We start from the raw sequence: 20,213 nt of genomic DNA on the forward strand, positions 1-20,213 counted from the left end.
ACCATCAGGTCTGAGTTTGAGCCCCAGACCCACTCTCTGTAAGGAGAGAACTGACTCCCTAAAGTTGTCCTCTGTATCTCCTCAGGCATGCCAAGGCATGGGCACTCTCCCTTTTTCTCTCTCTCTCCCTCTTTTCCTCTCCCTCTCTCTCTCACACACACACTCACACACACAATCAGTAAAAGTAAAAAATATTACATTGGATTAGCAATCTAAGAGAATGCTCATAGTAACACTATTTTTCTTAAGACTTGTGAAGTCAGAGAAAAGACAAAAGTCTAGCGAGTGAAATGCAGTCTGGGTGAAAGGGTCTGAGCCCCTGGATCCTCAGCGCAGGCAGCCTGTGGTCTGGGATTTATGGTCCTTCTGCTCTCCTGACAGCCACCATCTGGACACTGCCAGAGAAGCCAGGTGCAGAGCACATGATCGCAGCCAGGACAAAGGGCCTTTCAAGAAAATTGGCTTTAAAGTGTCTAAAAATATGATAACCAGATTGAGTCAGAGTGGTGGGGAGCAGGGTGGTGGTGGCAGGAGCAGTAGCTGGTGCTCTGCCTGTGTGTGTGTGTGTGTGTGTGTGTGTGTGTGTGTGTGCATGTACACATGGGGATGTCATCATGCATTATGTCCAAATGGTTTGATTCTGATTCTAAACAAACGTTGCATATTTAAGGTTTGGCTGCCACCTGACAGAGTTTTGAAAAATGAGTGGACCACATAAGCTCTGACCTAATAGATTAATCCATAAAATTCTTAGCTGATGAATTCTTGGGTGGGCTCTCCAAGTAGGAAGTGGTTGCTGGGCGTGCTCTCCCTGGGCATCTTTTGTCCAGTACCTATGCCTCCTGTCCACCAGAAGGTGAGCAATTTTGCTCTCCGTGTTTCCCACCATGCTTTGCCTTACCATGCACACACCCAGCAGCAACAGAGCCACGTGGCCATGTATGGCAGCTCCTCAACACACAAGCCCAAACAATCTTTCTTCCCTCAGTCATTACGCCCAGACATTTTGACAGAGCAACAGAGAATGACAAATACAGGCCCGGCAGAAATATTACAAGGGAGAAAACCATTAAATCAACAATTTTGTGTGGATATAAGAATTACTGTGTGAACCAAGGTGTTACTGCAAAATTTATAAAGGAAAGAGCAGACATTAAGATATGAAGGGAGGGGAAATAGAGTATAGTGTAATAAAGGAATAAAGAGGAAATTATAACAGGAGGAATGATGGGGCAGGCTGGGAAGGCAGGGTAGAGGGAATGTGGCAAGGACAACGGCTTTTGAAAAGTCATATGGAAGCCTACTACCTTCTAAGATATGTATGTATATAAATGGAGTTAGCATCTGACTGGGCACAGAATACCTCAACTGAACATCATGCTACCAGCTAAAACCCCAGCACAGGAGTGAGGTACATGTTTTCAACTATTGGCCAAAGGAACCCCGTAGACCCCACAAACATTACAGGCCATCACTAAGGCTGTTGGTTATCCTCCACAACCAGCGCTAAGACCTTATTGCTGAAGAAACGCAGACTTACAGACTTAGGTCACTTAACTGGAAACTTCGCTCCTACTGGCTAATGTTCACAGAATAATCCTTAACGCTGCTCTTAAAGTAAACACATGCTTGGAAACACTATTCCTATTTCTACTGCTCAGGTCTCAACTTCCCCGAACTCAGGGTTCCCGTGTGTACGTCGATCTGAGTGTCCGACCGGAAGATGAGCCAGTTGACTCATAGCGACTGTTGGCAGCCTTTGTCCTGTAGCTCTCACTCCCTACTGGCCTGTTGCTCCCTAAAGCATGGCTAAGTGAGAACAAAAGATAGCGTAAAAGGAAAAGGATGGCTACAGAGCTATAGTGACTGGGCCGGGAGAAATGGTAGGAAGTTCTTGGTAAGGCTTTTTATTTTAACAAGAGGAGGGAGGAGAAACAACGGAAATGCTGACTACATGCAGTGTCTAAGTGAAAACATGTTTGCACGAATGCTTTATTCATCATAATTTTCCCCAGTCCTTCACGTACACTCTAAAACGATGATTTTCTTCCTCTGAAACTCTCCTAATGAAAGTTTATTTAGTTATTTATTTTTGCAAGGGGAACAAAACATGGATTGTGTGATAGTAAACACTGTTTAGAGACGTGACCTTGACAAGCTCCACTCTACCGCTAGACGAGACAACCCCAAATTTTCACAAGCCTTTAGTTTACGCTCATATCTTGTGCTGCTTACTGTCTTCCAAACACCAGAATCCGACACAGTGTCTGGATTTCAGAGGGATCAACTGTCGTTTCCTAAGTCAAGGAGTGAATGGTGTCCCTAATCAGGCGCCACTGACACTTGCTCTTTTGCTTTTTGGTTGTTATGTGGCAGGTTTACACTCCTTACGTTAGTAAACATGGAAAACAGCTTCAAATTTGGATGAAGTCAGACCCCCTTTGCCTCTGAAGATTATTCACTCATCTTCCTTGTTTATCACTTAGCTCAACAGTGCTCATTAGAGGGTGGCTTTATTGGGCAAAGTGACTCAAAATGAAGAAGTCTCAGTTCCTGTAAGTTGTTTTTTTTTTTTTTTTTAAGTCTGACCCAAACGGAAGTGAGTGTGAGGTGAATCTCAGGAACTTGAAGTAGAGCTGAGATAGAACAGGAAGCGACGCTGGATCAAGCTGCCAGAGGGAAACACGTTGTGTCATGAGTAGACATGACAGAAACAGCTTTCTTTAAGTTATTTGTAGCAATAGTGATCACATCCATTTTAGTACTGCCAGAATTTTTCAAGACACCAAAAGGTAAGTAAATCTTTGCAATCGAGCTCTCTTTTTCTTACTTTAGAGTAAATTCTCGGCTAATGGTGACAGACAGAATCTTTTTGGGTGAATGCTTGTGAGCTGAAGTTCAATGACTAAAACACCTTTAAGTGTGTTTAAATGAGATTCCGATTTTTAGTTGCCCATTGTCTTAGCACAGTGACCCTAGGACTTAGTTATGGTTACAGTTGGAAATGAAAAGAAATATTTAAAATCTTTATTTAGATTTCAGACACGGGACTTAAGATAATACCATTATGTGAGTTTGATCTTTGAAACTGTTTCCTTCCTTCAAAATAGTCTTACAGCTGCTTTTATATTCTGGAACTACGTACTAAAATGACATTTGTTTTAAAACTATCGAGTTCATTTGATCACAAGGTGGTGCAAATAATTTCCTAGTGATTTGAAAAGAACAGGAGTAATTTTAGTGTCTTCAGTGTCCACTGAAAATAAGATGGTACAAACACAGGCAGTTGTGCTTGGGAGCAAGGGAGCAGGGAGCCACCATGAGAGCCTTCAGAGAGCCAGTCCACGGGTCTCGGAACTTCAGCACAGAAAAGCAGAAGATAAGGGGATTCCAACCATTTTTATATATTATTAAAAATTTGGAAAACATGTTATTGTGGGTATTTAAGTGATAATTTTGCTCTTTAGCACCTAATAAGAAGAAAAATTGAAAAAAACTTTTATTACTACATAGAAATCACATAAATTTATTAAAACTAAAGAAAAACTCATATTTGATAGCTTGCTGCAATGAATATTTATTGTTGCATATATGCAAAGCTAAGTATTCAGATAAAAATACTTTTGCTAATTATATTTGATGACATACTGCAATGGTTATTTAATGTTACATATTAAATGATGCTAAGTAGCCAGATAAAAATATTTTTGCTAAATAAACTCTGTAACTGCAATTTTATGAATGATCAAATTTAAACTTTATTTATTTATTTATTTATTGCTCAAATTAGGCAAGCATAGTGTGTATATTTGATGCCTATTTTCACCTACTGAAAATGTGTTCTAATGAAAATAGAATAAAGAAAATGCATTTTTGGAGTGCACCTGTACCAGGCCACAGAGGAGGACAGTGCAGCCAGTCCTGTGAGACCTGATAGGCTAGGGTCAGATGGAAGGGTAGGAGGACCTCCCTATCAGTGGACTGAGGAAGGGGCATGGGAGGAGAAGAGGAAGGGAGGGTGGAATTGGGAGGGGATGAGGGAGGGGTCCACAGCTGGGATACAAAGTGAATAAATTGTAATAATAATAAAAAATTAAAAAAGAAAATGCATTTTAAAGATATTTTGTGCTGAGAGTAAAAACGTGTTTAGCAGCTATCTCAGCTAGGCCTTCTCTGTGTTTATATACCTGTCAATTAGTTTGACTCTAATGAGAAGCAGGTACTTGGCACAGTTTGCTAAGCTGGCCAGGGCTTTGTGAGAGGTGGTGATTCTAAGCCTGTTACTGGTTGTGGGAAGGAGGAAGGCGGTGGCACCGTTCCTTTGACTGTTCTTGCCTGTGGCACTAGAAGACCAGTACAGCACAGAGAGATTCAGAGCTGTATTGTGGGAGCCATAGTGGGCCTTTGGATTTGTAAGCGGAAGGAAGGGTTTCTGTAAAATTCCCTTCAGCAGTACTTCCTCGGCCTGATGGTGATTTGTTTGTTCTTCATGGCGACACTGTGCTGCTGCTGCCGCCTTCCCCAGCTGGAAAGAACTCCTTCCCTCTCTGCTTGGGAAACAGTGTTCCAGGTTCTTCTGATTCTTTGGGATGATGAAATTATTTGGATATTTTGTTTCAAAGGATCCTTGTGGAACAGCAAACGAAACTGTTTGCAAACCATGTCTTCTCCAGATGTCCTTCAGTGGAGGAGGGAATTTTGCTCAAAGATAATTGGATCAACTGTTTCACACATGCAATAGTGCAATAATTTGCTCTATAGCTGTCTATGGGTCATCAGGATTATTGCTATAACCTCGACAGGTGTAGCTTTATAGTGATTAAATAAAGGAGTTTTGGATGTAACTATTTTGTTACTTAATTTTTAAGGGGGAGGGAGACAAGGTCTCCCTATGTAGCCATGGCTGTCCTGGTACTCTGCTATGTAAGCCAGGCTGGCCTCAAACTCACAGAGGTCTGGCTGCCTCTGCTCCCAAGTACTGGGATTAAAGGTGTGCACCACCACTCCTGGGCATTGATGTTAATTTTTAATCCCAATATGAGTTGTTTATGAAAGTAATTGAATGGTCAACCAGAGCATCTCACAGAGTCTGGTACAATCATTTAGATGATGAAGTGAGAGTATTCTCAAAATAGAAAAGTGAACTTCAAGATTCTCAAGGCTAGTCTTAGCCTGCCAGAGTCTTGTGTCTTTTCTTCCTTCATATTTTATTGCTCTTCAATTTCTAAAATGAACAGGATAAAGTGATTTAGCTTATGAATTACTGACTGATTCCCTGTCTTTCCTATGTCACATGAACTCAGAAGGAATCCCAAGGCAGAACAATGTGTACATGAGGTTTAATGTATTCGATTTCAATACAATGAACTCTCTAAATCCCCAATTGAAAAGACAGCATTGTATCTGTTCATATTTTATCAAGAGTGCATCCATGTCTTTGAATAAGTATTAGCAGGAATTTTCAGTTGTTACAATTATGTCGTATTAGCTATTTTGTCTAATTTAAATAAGAGTTTCTTAGATATTGCTTGTCACTTAACAGGCTGTATTGGAAGGAAGATAAACTATTGTCCAGCAATGTTCTGAAGCCCCAGCTGGTTTAAAAGGCAGCAGGACACAGCAGTTGAATAGCTTGGCCACTTAAATTGCTTATAGAGAATGGAGACAGAGATAGGCAAGTCTCTCAAGAAGTTTTCAGTCATGAAGAGAACCAGTTGTCAAGCAATTAAGTACAACCCATAAAGAGTAAGGCAGGATGTAAGAGGGTGTTATGGGAACACTAATGTTGTTTCTAGGCCTATGCTGGGAGGCTGTTTCTTCTGTTTCCAGTTGCCAAGAAGAATAACGACTTGGCAGAGTTGAAATAATCGCCCACCCGTCCTCTTGCTTGCAGAAGCACTTTCTGAGAGAGGTCATGATTCTTACTGAGTCTCAGATAAAATGTCCTCATATCAATATCTCAAGACTTCATGAGAGCAAATGCGGTGGGGCTTTGGAGCTTTGCAGCAAGCTGGACAAGAACAATGCCGATGAAAACACTGCAACTCCAATTGTATCCAGCCGTTTTGATGTTGCTTACTTTGAAGAGTCAAACTCACACCAAATAAGTTCACCAGCTTTCATTTTCTCTGCCATGTCACACTTTCTGATGGGAACGGCAGTATAAGAACAATAAAAGGGAGGAAAATCAAGGATGAGGAACCTTTGGTTGTGAATTCTAGGAGAAACCTTCAATTCATAGCACTGTGTGTGTTTCTGTCTCTATTAAAAGGCAGTATGCTGGGGGCTGCACTGAATGCAATGTTCTCGTTTTCAAGCTCTTTATTTTCTTCTTACTGACTCCTTCATAAAAATGTGATCGGTTATCCCCAGTAAGGTTTAGGACATATGACTATTTAAATCTTGAGTTGGCCTATTTTTGAGGTCTGTTCTGTTGTCCAGGGTGTTCTCTGAGGTTTGTGTGTGTGTGTGTGTGTGTGTGTGTGTGTGTGTGTAGAGCATGCAGAAGCCTGAGTCAATGCCAGGCATCTTCCTCTATGCTCTCCACCTTAATTATTTTAGGCAGTGTCTCTCACTGAACCTGAGCTTATGTTTGGCTTCACTGGTTTTCTAGCAACCTCTAGGGTTGTCTGTTTCCAGCCTCTAATCCCAGGGTTACAGATGTGCTCTACCATGCCTGTATTTTTTTTTAAGTGTTCTGGGGACCCAAATTCAGGTCCTCATGCTTGTGTGACAGGCATTTCAATGACTAAGTCATCTCCCTAGACCTCTGGCTCAAAATTTGTACAAGCTTTAATAAATACGTGCATCTACATGCACCAGGTACCAGGCTAAGTATTTTTACATATACCTCATTTTTAGCTGATTCAGTATTTCAACTCAACTCCCGGGAATGTGGTTCAGCAGTAGAACGTGACGTTCAAGGTCTGATCTTGGTTATGCATGAGTGTACACATACACGCGTACACAACTCAGCCGTGGTCAAGCACTACTCTCAGTCACGCAGTCTGAGAATCTCCATAAAGAAGGGCAAATCCTGGATGGGTAAATTAGTTTGGTCCTGACATTACTGAAATTTCTGAACCGTCGTAGTTTTAAGATGCTGGAAGAGGATGTTATTTTTTCGTGCATGTTTCAGGCAACGTGGTCACACACACGTTGTGTGTGCTGAAGCCAAATGTGTCCACCACGTCTAAAAAGTTGGCTCTACTGGCTCAACTGTGAAGTCATGACACCAGCAACCCTTGCCTGGGAGGCCTCTAGCTGTTTGTTCCATCAGGCAGTGGGAGTGGGGTGGAACGCATTCTTAGTGTACCAACATTTGTTGTTTTTATACAATATCATGACGTTTTCTTTTTAAATCATTTTTGTTTTCGTACATATGAATCATGATACCTTGCCTTTCTGACTGTGCTAAGATAGAGTTTCAACATAGTTTAAGCTGTGTTTCCTGATGGCTGAGGGTGTTGAACACAAATATTTATTGGTCATTAGGCATTCTTCCTTTTTAGAACTCTCTGTCAAATAATTTACCTACTTATTGATTGGATTTGTGTGTGTTTAGTTTCTTGAGTCTTTTATTGGCTTTGTGTGTTTATTCTCATGCCAGATGTATAGTTAACAAAGTGTTTCTCCTAGTCTATAGGCAATTTGTTCATTCTGCTGTGCAGAAGCTTTTCAGCTTCATGCAGTCAGGACACCGATGTGGTTGGGTCCTACTAATTGCTCTTTTTTGAGTTATATACTATTTCCCCTGCATTTTCATGGGAGCAGAAAGCAAGCAGTTTTATCTCTTTGGCCTAGTTTTATAGGGCACAACACTCTTTCGAGTTCTACTTTCATGAATTAATTACCCCACAGACTCCACCTCCACATATTGGGACTAGAGTTCAATATATGAGTTTTAAGGGGATACAAACAGTACATTGAGTTTGGTTATATTTAATTTAAAATATGGTGTTAAGTCTTTTCCCAAAGTGATTATATTAGCATTGTTTCTAGTAGCAAAAACGCTATTTACTGGGCTTTCATTGAGCATCAGGAAGCTACACATCGAATGCAGATAGTCTGATATAATCCCTATGTTCCTTATAAAGTTTAATGACTATTTGCTAACTGAAAAATAACTAAGGCATGAGGGAAATATGACTCAACCTAGAGTAGCTATCTGACAAGCAATGGGGAAATTTTCTGGCTGTGGTGAAATTTCTTTATCTCCACTTTGGATGAAGTAAGGGGGGGGACTGTATTGAGAATTTATACTTAGCTGGCCACAGTTTGGACAGTGAGGTCCATTATGAGCAAAGTATGAAAAGCCCAATGCATGAACTGAAGGCATTTTGGATCAATGGTGCTATTAGACACCCAGCAGAGGCAAACACCAATATTCTGTGGAGGAAGAACCCTTCAAACCAGTCCTCAGGTAACTCTTAAAGAAAATACCAAAGAAAATAAACTATTAACCAAAGCAATCATAAAACAGACAAGAATCAACAGAAACAACGGACAGGAGAACCAGATCTCCAAAGAATGGCAGTATTAGAATAATGAAATATACCATAAATAATTAGTTTTTTCAGCAGCTGAGAGAAGCCTTCAAAAATATGAATAATAGAAGCATCATTTGGATCTTTATTTCATACCACATATGGAGCCAATTCTAAACAGATTAAACATTGTAAGACCTAAGACTGTCAGACTGTCAAACTGTTAGAAGAAAAGATTCATATATATATGTATTCAATAATCAACATAGCTATGAACGAGAGAAAATATTTTAAAGATATAGTATGACAGGTATATTCATCAATTTAACTTTTACATTTTAACCACAATTAAGACAAAACTTTCCACATTGATAGTCTGCAGGGCAGAGCCTTTCAGAGGTCCTCTGTGTCAGGCTCCTGACTTGTTCACTCTTTTCTCCTTCTTTTGATGTCTACTCTCTTTGCCTTTCTGAATAGGAATTGAGCATTTTCAATGCAGATGCTGAGACTTATGGGCAACCTTTGGGCAGAGTGCAGGGAATCTTATGAAAGAAGTAGGAAACAGTAATCTGGAGAGGACAGGAACTCCACAAGGAGAGCAACAGAACCAAAAAATCTGAGCACAGGGATCTTTCCTGAGACTGATATTCCAACCAAGGACTATGCATGGAGATAACCTAAGACCCCTGCACAGATGTAGCCCATGGCAGTTCAGTGTCCAAGTGGGTTCCATAGTAATGGGAAGAGGGACTGTCTCTGACATGAACTGATTGGCCTGCTCTTTAATTACCTCCCCCTGAGGGGGAAGCAACATTACCAGGCCACAGAAAAGGACAAGGCAGCCACTCCTGATGAGACCTAATTGCCTAGGATCAGAAGGAAGGAAAAGAAGGCCTCCCCTATCAGTGGACTTGGGGAGGGGCATGCATGTAGAGGGTGGAGGAAGGGAGGGATTGGGATGGGAGGAGGGAGGGAACCACAAGGGGGATACAAAGTGAAAAAAGTGTAATTAATAAAGAATTAAAAAAAAAAAAAAAAAAAGAACCTGCTCAGGCAACCCTGGAGCTCAGAGGAATGTGCTAAGTTCAGGCTAAAAAGAATAGAAGCATGTACTGAATAAATGTTAAAAGGCTAAAGGGCAAAAGAAAAAAAAGACATAACTTTCCATTTTTCCAGAAGGTCCTCTCTTGCTCCATCTCATAAGAACCCTTCCACCACCAAATAATGTTCATTTTCCTAAATCTCATATAAATAGAATTATATGGCACACAGTCACTTGCGTGGCTTATTCAATTTAGCAAAAGCACCTTTGTGGTATATCCCTTTTGTTACTTACAGTTTCTTTTCTTTGTCACTGAGTGATATTCCATCATAAGTCAGAAATTATTTTTATGTTCAGCGTTTTCTGGAAATTTGGATTTTTTTTTTCAGTTTTTGGCTCTTATAACATTTAAAAGCTACCATAAAACTCATGTGCAGGTGAAATAAAAGTGTCTGATCATGTAGATATGCTTTTGTGTGTGTAAATTCCTAGGAGTGAAATTTGGGGGTCATACGGTAAGAGTATATCTAACTTTTAAAAAATGAAAATCTGTTCCTCAATGTAGTTGTGCTCTTTTGCATTTCTATCAGTAACGTATGAAAGTTACACTCCATGGCAGCATTATTTTGAACAGCTCGAAATGAAAACAACCCAAATGTTCACTGTCAGAAAGATGGATAAATTATAATATATTCATTCATAAGACACAGCAAATTAACTAGAGCTGTGTAAACCCAACATGACTAAAACATATTAAGGACAAAAGCAAATCCCAGAAGAGTCTTGCACTATGGTGCTGCGGTGTGATGAGAATATCAGCAACAGTCTGTTTCATAATTTGGAGTACTAATGTTCGCTTATTTTCATTCTTTTTTTTTTTCTTTTCCCAAGACAGGGTTTCTCTCTGTAGCCCTGGATGTCCTGGAACTCAGAGATCCACTTGCCTCTGCCTAAGTGTTGGAATTATGGGAGTGTGACACCACCACCGGTGTTATTTGCATTCTTTAATGGGCACAAAGCATCTTGCACAAACATATCTATGATATTTTCTTAAAATAAAATTTAAGGAAGAAAAATATGGTTCTTTAGTGTTTCTGTTTGCTTTTCTTTGAAAAGGAGGAGGTAATTGGCCTGGACTTTTGTCCTTTTCTGTCATGTGTTTTCCTAACTCTATTTAGTGTTCTGCATACTCCCTCAGAGAAGGTACTGGCGTGGTACTGAAGTAACTCTGAGATGCATTTGCATCTTTCAGAGTGAGTAGGTAGATGTATGACTCCAGGAATAATAATGGAGATAGTTGAATTCACAAAGCCTTGTTTATGGAGATGGAAATATAGCCCACCTGATGACAAAGTGTTGGGGGAGAATGAACGATTTAGTTCTTAAAATTATACCAAGAGGGGGCTAGAAAGATGGCTCAGTGGTTAAGAGCACTGGGTGCTCTTCCGAGGTCCTGAGTTCAATTCCCAGCACCCATGTGGCAGCTCACACTGTCCAGAACCTGTTCCAGGGGATCTGACTCCCTTACACATACAGGCAAAATACCAATGTTCATACAATAAAAAATAATTAAAAAAATATATCAAGAAAGGCTGTGTCTGCTATTTATTCCTTTCCCAATAGAATTATTTGAGATCAAAGTTTAAAAGCCATATAAAATGATCCGATAGCCAAATATAGAGGGCATAGCATCCATTCTAGAAAGCCCGGCTGGCCACTTACTGAATAAGATGGCAATATTGACAGCATTTTCTAGGTCATGTCATAACAATATAAATTTAAGAAGTTGAAAATTCCACAAGATTAAAGGGCCAGTGAGCAAGATGGAGAGGTGACAGGCAATATGTTTTTCATGTGTTTTAGTAATATTGAGAAAACCATAAATGAGAGCAGTGGATATATTTCCATCTGCCTTTGTCATTGTCAGTGAGGGTGATATTTTGTTACAATTACAAACGTGTTACACTTTTTATTATAAGTATATTACACATCATAAATTTTATTTGAAAAAAATTCTTTTTACCCAAGAAAAACCTGTATGTACAACTCAAATTTGAAGTTTCATTCCAGTTGGAAATTATATGTGAATTATTCAAAAAGTAATTTTAAATATAGAGAGCTAGGACATGAGCATTTACTTTTTCAAATCATATTACAAATCATTAGCAACCAGATGCTTGTGGAATTACTATTAAAATATAAACTCTACTAATTAGAAATGCCTTAATATTAGTAACTAGTTTGGCATCCTTTTAAGTCTGAGCAAAGGTTGAACTAAAAGTAATCTCTTTAGAAAGGGAGTACTTGGTTCACTGCGCTCTGTGTTACTTAGAAATCCTAAGCTGCATTTTACAGAGAAGGAGAAGCCTCCAAAAGGTGGGGTTGGCCACGTCGGTTACTTCACATATAAAAGTAGCTGGCGGCGTGTGAAGCTGTGCTACCTTCTCCTGTACTGACCATCGCCGAGAGATGCTCACTCTCAGTTACACGAGGAGCTCACATCTATGTTGATTAAATCACAGACAAGCTCCACCTAGCCAAAAGATGCACTTAAAATTTGTTTATCTGTTTTTTGTTTTGTTTGCATTTGGTGTTTTGCCTGCACGTATGTCAGTTGGGAGGGTGCCAGAGTCCCGAAACTGAGGTTCCGGACAGCTGTGAGCTGCCACGTTGGTGCTGGTTAGCTTGGACACTGTGCTTTTAATTTTCCTCTTTAAAATCTGGCACAGAAGATTACATGTAAAATTTTGAAATTTTCACCTTATTTTATGTATACGGATGTTTTGCCTTCATGTATGTATATTTATTAGTGCATGCTTGGTGCCTAGGCATGCCAGAAGAGAGCATCAGGTCCCCTGGAACTGGAATTACAGATGGTTGTGAGCCACCATGTGGGTGCTGAGAACGGAGCCCAGGTCCTTTGGAAGAACAGCCAGTGCTTTTAATAGCTGAGCCATCTCTCCATCCCCAAAGACCTGCATTTTAAACAATCATTCTGTGCTGAGACAGTGCATCCTAGCACAAACACACGACAGAGAGGAACTGCTCAGCTACGGCTAGGAGCAAAACCATCTGAAGACTCTGTGTACTCGATCTCTTGTTGGCAAGTCCTTCATCGGAATATAGAGTCTACTTTTTTGGGGATTTCAGCATATACCGAAGATCAGCTGAGACATCCAGCCTTGTGGACTGAACAACTGCTGGATTCTTGGACTCCCCATCTGTAAAACACTGTTGGAATAGCTAGACCACAGCCTGTAAGCCACTCTAATAAATCATATATACATATTTATACATATATGTGTATATTTATGCACATATGTATTTAGGTATAAATCACATATATTACAATAAATATATGTGTATATACATTATGTTAATATATATATATATATATATATATATATTCTATCAGTTTTGTTTTTCTAGAGAACCCTGACTGATGCAGCATCAGAGGGAGCAATGCAGAGCTACAAGACTCTAGGCAGGGACACAGGAGAAAACACTATGGCTGCAGAGACGCTGGTGGGCCATAAAGCCAAGGAATGCAGGCAGCTACCAGGAATTAGAAGAGAATCAAAGAGAAGACTCTTCTAGATTCTCCAAAGCTTGTATGCTTCGGGATTTCCGACTATTGACGTTAATACCAGGAGACTTTTTCTTATTTTGAACGGCTGAGGTTGTGGTCCTCTGCTTTAGCAGAATTAGGAAGCAAGCACAGAAACACTGTCCATATTTTCTGACCCTTTCTTGAGATCCATGTGATTGACTATTTTAACATGGGTGGATCCAGACAAACTTAAGATTTATCTATTAATTTTTTCCAGGGGCTGGAGAGATTGCGTGGTTAAGAATTCTTACTGTTCTTGCAGAGGACCCAAGTTCGGTTCCTAGTGCTCATGTCAGGCTGCTTTAGCTCCAGTTCCAGGGGTTCCTATGCATTCTTCTGGTCTCCAGGGACACACTCATGACATACATCACACACACACACACACACACACACACACACACATACACACAAATCCTTAACAAATTTGCAGAAGAGAGGATGGCTAAAATGCCAGCATTTCTAATCACTTTCTTACATGGGTATTTGTTCTCTGAAAACTGACAGGGAATGTTGACAAGTTTAAAAAAGAAATGTTAAAGTGGAGTAGATATTAATTCATGTGAAAACAAAGCCTTGTCATGGACAAGCCATCCTCTGCCTGGGAGCAATGAAGAGCTTGCCTTATTTATTTAAATATCAAACACTCAAAAATCCACAGCTGAAGACAATTTTGTTTTTCTTCTTTGCAGAAAGAACACGAGAGCTCTCCTGTCTGGAAGTGTGTTTACTACCTAATTTCACCTATCCACTTTCCTCCTTCAATTTTTCTTCTGTGGCTCTTCTACAACCAGCAGAGGAAACACAGACTGTTATGGGAATCTTTCCAAATCACTCCAGTTTCCAAAGCTTCACTGAGATTTGCCAAGGCATCACAAGTGGATTTCCGATGTGCTCCTTGTGTTTGGTTTGTGAATCCAAAGAAGACGTGGATTTAATTTCTCAGGAACAAACATCAGAAGGTAAATACAAAGGAATGAAGTGACATTTGCCAAGTCTAAATTAAGTTATTCTGAAAAAAAAAAAAAAAAAAAAAAAAAAGCGCTCCAGGGCTGGAGAAACAGCTCAGTTCTCTCTTTTTCTTTTTCTTTCTTTCTTTCTTTCTTTTTTTCCCCCTGGGCCATTCTCTGTGTAATGTTGGCTGTGCTGGGCTCACTTTGTAGACTAGGCTGGTCGTCTCGAACTCACTCATATCTGCCTCCCTGAACGCTGGGATTACAGGCGTGTGCCCAGTGATAAAGCACTTCTTGCTTTATAATGTAAAGAACCGAGTTTGAACCTGAGAATCCACACACACACACACAAAACAAAAACCAAAACAATAACAACAACAAAACTGGGACTGGGGCAGGCGATGGCTCAACATCTCTTTCAGAGGGCCCACATTTGTATCAAGCACCTCACCTTCACTTGTAACTTTAGTTTTGGGGGAGCTCTGATACACTCTTCCAGCACTGTATGCATTGCACTTTTGTGTACATGAATGCACACAGATGCATAATAAATATTGAATAAATTTTAAAGAAAAAACAAATGCTGGCATGCTGGAAGAGCCTGCATGTAATCCTGGAGATGCCAAAGGGGAGGCAGAGACAGGCAGACCTCCGGAAGCTCACTGGCTGCACAGCCTAGGCGACTTGGAGTTCTCGGTCAATGAGAGACCCTATCTCAAACAGAAGACAAAAGGCATCTGAAGAATGACACCCAAGACTGTCTTCTGACCTTCATGTGTGCGTGCATGTCCCCCACATATGCAGTGCACCCCCACACAAGCACCCTGTGTTAACATCTAGCGGTCCTGGAACCCTCAGCGGTGTGGCTTCTAATGAGTGATCTCACAGAGCTCTGTAATGTTGATGAGTTTTAGTTTAACTTGTTGAAAACAAATACTTATTCACAAAATCAATCAGAATGCCAGTGTGATTCGCGTGCTTTTGCTAGCTAAAAGGTGAGCTGGGTGTTCTGCTTAGATGGTGATTATTTAAAACAATTCTAAGTAAAGGCCTAGCATTCACCCACTGGATGTGAGTTGTCTTCTGGTCGGGCTCTCCAATAGGCCTCTCGAGAGCAAGACCTTTGCCTTTGTTTACTGCCGTACCCCTCCATTCAGCATCGTGCCTGATGTAAATCATAGTAGATACTCAATGAGTACTTGTTGAAGGAAAGAAGGAACAAACAAAAGAATAACCGTTTATGCTTTTTAGTGCCTAATTAGAATCAGCTTCCACTATCAACTTGATATAAACTGAGTCACATGGGAGGAGGAAATCTCAACTGAGTAATTGCTCAGATCATATTGGCCTGTGGCTATGTCTGTGAGGCATTTTCTTAATTACTAGTCGATGTGTCGGGCCCAGACCACTGTGGGGTACAGTCCCTCCTCGGGTGGCCTGAAGAATGACTGAGCAAGCCAGGGGGATCCAGCCAAGAAGCAACATTCCCCCACGGTCTCTGCTTCCGCGCCTGCCTCCATGTTGCTGCCTGAGCTCTAGCCTGGCATCCCCCAGGGGTAGACTGTAACCTGTAAGCCAAGTAAACCCAAGTTGCCTTTGGTCATGCTGGTAAATCACACCAATAGACAGCAAGGAAAATCACATGTATTATGAGTTCCACATATATGATCTAGTTACTTGAACTGAATGAAGTTGATCACTGAGAAACCAAGCAATTCATTCACAATTGTGAAAATATGCTGGTGTCTCAAGCCTCAATAATGGATCATCATCATCACCTATTCAGCAGAAATGCTCCTGCGTCACAAGTTACTGAACTTTTTTTTTCATTCTTTGAGAATAGGAACAGATTTCTTGGCATTTGCTTTGGGCAAAATTCTTATTCCTGTAGTCTTACCACCATCTATAGGTTCTGCTCTCAATCTACAGAAGACAAGTTGGGGCAACACCTCTGTGAAGAGGCAAGACTGGAAGCATTTTAAAAGCAGGTGGCGGGCAGGCTCAGCGCTCTGCTGCCTCAGACAGACGCGACCAGGGCTTTGAATGTGGCAGTCATCCGGCATAACAACTCTCCCTCCCCACAGAGGCTTAAAACGCAGCAATCCCCTCTTCTCTTTTCCCCTCCCCCCTTCTTCTACTTCCTACCTCCCTCCTTCCCTTCTTCCCTCTCTTCCTTCCTCAGTTTCCTCACCCTGTCCATCTGGGTCAGAAATTCAGGACGGGCACGAAAGGACTTTTCTGGCTTGGGGAGTTTCATACTGTTGCAGCTGGTGGGTAGATGCAACAGTTCAGGAGACCAAAAGCAGTTGGGGACAGCTGAGGTCTCTCTCCTCACACAGTCCCTTGGGAAGAATGAAGATCTTTTTCTTAAAAAATTTTTTTATTTATTTTTAGTGTGTGTGTGTGTGTGTGTGTGTGTGTGTGTGTGTGTTGCGTGTATCTGTACACCATGTGCATGCAGTGCCCACAGAGGCCAGAAGAGGGTGTTGGATTCTCTGGAACAGGAGTTACACAGGGTGGGAGCTGCCCTGTGGTTGCTGGGAATTGAACTTGGGTCCTCTGGAAGAGCAGTAAGTCCTCCTAACTGCGGAACCATCTCTCCAGAACCCCCGCTTTTTCTTTACACATTTGTCTGTCTGCAGAAATTCAGGTGGTTTCCCTATTTTAGCTATTGTGAACTGTGGAAGTACAAACATGCCTTTAAAATTGTGATTTCATGGCTTGCAACCATCTATAGTGCCCTCTACTGGCGGCAGATGTACATGCAGACAGAACCTTGTATAGACAATAATAAATAAATCTTTGGAAAAAAAAAAGATTGTGATTTCAGCTCTTTTGGATACATGCAATAAAAGTGAGCTTGTCCAAGTAAATGGTGGTTAGACTGCTTTTTTTTTTTTTTTTTTTAGGAACTTATACTTTTACTATTTCCCAAACCCCACTATTATAGGAACTTATACTTTTACTATTTCCCAAACCCCACTATTATAGGAACTTATACTTTTACTATTTCCCAAACCCCACTATTAGTACAAAGACTCCAAATTCCACCCCAGCTCAGTATTGTTTATTATCTGTTTCAGAGCAGCCGCCCTGACAGGTGTCGGGCCAGCTCTGATGCTGGTGTTAACTTGCATTTTTATGCTGACGGTGACACTGGACACATTTCCACATGCCCGTTGGATGTGGACCTTTTTCAGATGTAGGTATCTGTTCAAGTTCTTGGCAGGTTTGTTTGTTTTGAGACATGGTTTTCTTATGCTACCCAAGATGGGCTTGAACTCCTAGTATCCATGATTCTTCTGCCTCGGCCTCCTGAATCGCTGGGACAGCAGGCTACCATTATGCCTGACATTTGCCCATTTTAAGATCAAGTTGTCTGTTTTTCTTATTTCTCCTTCCTTGACAGGAATTCCTTACATATCCTAATATTAACTTTTATCAGTGATAGTCTGCGAATGTTCTCTCCCTTTCTGCGGGCTGCCTTGTCACTCTGTCGATAGTTTCTTTTCTATTGTCTTTCCACTTGCATTCACCTAGGACTTCCTTATAGTAAGGTAGCCATAAATTGGGTCTTTTCATAATGACTCAAGAACTCTGGTCTTTAAGTCCCAAAAGACAAAGTGGAATTGCTTCAGCTCCCCCTGCCCGGTGATGTAATGTCATTTTCCACCCTGCATTTGACTATGTTAGAGTTGGGTCTGGGGTCTTGAGAAAATGACCATACCATCCAGAGAATTTCAGCAGGACAGAAAGGTGGGCTTCTGCAGAGGAGTGCGCAGCCAGCTTTAATCAAACAGGCAAGCATGCCCTCCAGGAGTCCCACTAGATTTTTATTTCTAACTCTGAGAGGTCCTGTGCTCACTCTGAGGGGCCTTGCATCCTTATGCTACTGGCTGACTCAAAGCCATGCAGCTGGTAGGACGAGAACAGGATGCGATATTGAGCACAGAATTTGACCTTAGAAAGATGCTGTGCCAGGTGGTGTCTTTATGAAGTTCTTTAAAGACAGAGCTAACTGTATCTCCTTTAAACCTTTAGAAAAGACCACAAGCTTCATTTGCATCCCCACAACTAGAAGCCAGTCTAACTCTCCAGGACTCTCCAGGGAGGGGGTTAAAGGCCCTCTGTTTGTGGGAGGTTGGTAAAGTTTTGGGATGGCATGTGGTATAGACTGAATGTATCCTCTCAAGTTTTAGTATGTTGAAGTATTACCCTTCAGCACCTGAGACTGTGACATTATGTGGAATAAGCTCATGGTAGACATAATTTTGTTAAGATGAAATACCACCAGCCTGGAATCTAGCCCGGTGCGATCGATGTCCTTATAAAAAGGAGAAATGTGCGCTCGGGAGGTGCTTATTCTTAAAGTGCTCACCAGGCAGGCATGAGGACCCAAGTTAGGTTACCAGAACCGGAATGAAAAGCTGTGTGTGAGACGCACACTTGTAATCCAAGCAATGGGGAAATGTGACAGAAGGGTCCCTGGGGCTTGATGGCCAGCCAGGTGAGCTAATCAGCAAGCCCCAGGTTCCAGTGAGAGACTATGTCTCAGCACAACGAAGTTCCTGTAGAATAACTAAGGTCCATACCTGCCCCTACACTTACATGCACACATGCACGCATGCACACACACATCAGCTTACCAGTTCACGCACCATGCCAATAACATGGACACCGAGAAACACACACAGGGAAGATACCAAGTGATGAAGGAAGACACCACGGCTGTGTTTCTGTGAGCCAACGAAAGCCAACGATTGCCAGCGACCACCAGAGAGAGGAACATCGGGCAGATTCATCCTCACAGTCCTGAGGAACCAAGCCTGCCCACACCTTAATCTTTCACCCCCAGCCTTAAAACTATGAGGCAGAGACAGGGCTGGAGAGATGGCTCAGCAGTTAGGAGCACCAGCTGCTCTTCCAGAGGCCCGAGGTTCAGTTCCCAGCACCCACACTTCAGCTCATGACCAATTGTAACTCTGGGCTTAGGGATCCAATGCCTTCTTCTGGCTTCCCTGGGCACCAGTGTGCACGCGGTACGCAGACATACACCGCACACATAAAACTTAAAAATAACTATGAGAAGAAACTTGTGTTGTCGAAGTCACCCGAATTGTAGTATTTTGTTAGATCTCTAGAAAGCTCGACCAATGCAGTGGAAAACATCATGGACTTCTTTTTTGCAAATTTTGATCTATTCCGCAAATCATCAAGGAAATATCTGTGTATTCTCTGCGAGACTTCAATTCTATTTCAACCCTGTTTTACCTCTATGGTTTTCATGGCTTAAAAGTGTCACTTTGCTAGTTCTTTGTAGGGCTTTGGTTGGTGTTGTTGAGACAGGGTCTTGCCGTGTAGCCCTCTGCACTGGTACTGACCACATGGCACTCACTGTCCTCGAACCTGTGCCAGTCCAGCCTCAGCGTTCTGAGGATACAGGTGTGCTTGACTATGCCCTGGGACACTTAGCTTTGGCTTGTGTTCTCCTCTTAGATTGCTCGACTCTGCAAGTAACCTTTTCTTTTTTAATTTATTTAATTTTATCTTATGTGCATTAGTGTGACGGTGTCAGATCCCTTGGAATGGGCATTACAGACAGTTGTGAACTGCCATGTGGGTCCTGGGAAGTGAACCCAGTCCTTTGGAAGGACATTCAGTGCTCTTAACCACTGGGCCATCTCTCCAGATCAAGTAACCTTTTCTTAACCTCTCTCTAGGTCTTATCATGAGGGGATCGATGGAAGTGAAGGCAAAGGACTTTTACTTGCCTTGTCAGCATTTTAATGTCACTGTCGCTCTAACAGTCGATCCTACGAAGGACCACAACACTACTTGTACCCCTGAAACCCATCCGGAAAAAGCCACAGCTGTAGAAGCAGCGCCAGCCAGGGAAGAGGCTCTAAACCACACTTGTAGGATTGTGAGAAACATGGACAATTGCACACACATTTCCTTGCTCCTAGAAATGGATGTAAAATGTAAGTTTGAAAGAAAAGTGTGAGGGAAAGGGACAAGTTGGGTATTCATACATAAAATTAAGAAAGGGCTATGAAATTCACCAGAAGGTAAAGAGCTGACAATTTCCACTTCTGAAATAATATAGCCTGAAAGAATAGTAATCT

At 41.5% G+C, this 20,213-nt stretch overlaps 1 protein-coding gene across 3 annotated transcripts in view; it reads left to right on the top strand.

Annotated features, from left to right (window-relative positions):
* Positions 1-2,638: 2,638 nt before the first annotated feature.
* Positions 2,639-20,213, top strand: part of Tmem156 (transmembrane protein 156) — a 45,511-nt gene continuing 27,936 nt past the window's right edge. For all 3 annotated transcript variants that reach the window (XM_060365275.1, XM_060365276.1, XM_021640689.2), the window contains exons 1-3: positions 2,639-2,792; positions 13,828-14,097; positions 19,809-20,069. In XM_060365275.1, coding sequence (XP_060221258.1) covers positions 2,705-2,792; positions 13,828-14,097; positions 19,809-20,069 — 619 coding nt within the window. In that variant the 5' untranslated portion in view covers positions 2,639-2,704. The remainder of the gene's footprint in view (positions 2,793-13,827; positions 14,098-19,808; positions 20,070-20,213) is intronic.

Source organism: Meriones unguiculatus, chromosome 12 (genome assembly GCF_030254825.1).
Source record: "Meriones unguiculatus strain TT.TT164.6M chromosome 12, Bangor_MerUng_6.1, whole genome shotgun sequence".
NCBI lineage: Eukaryota > Metazoa > Chordata > Mammalia > Rodentia > Muridae > Meriones > Meriones unguiculatus.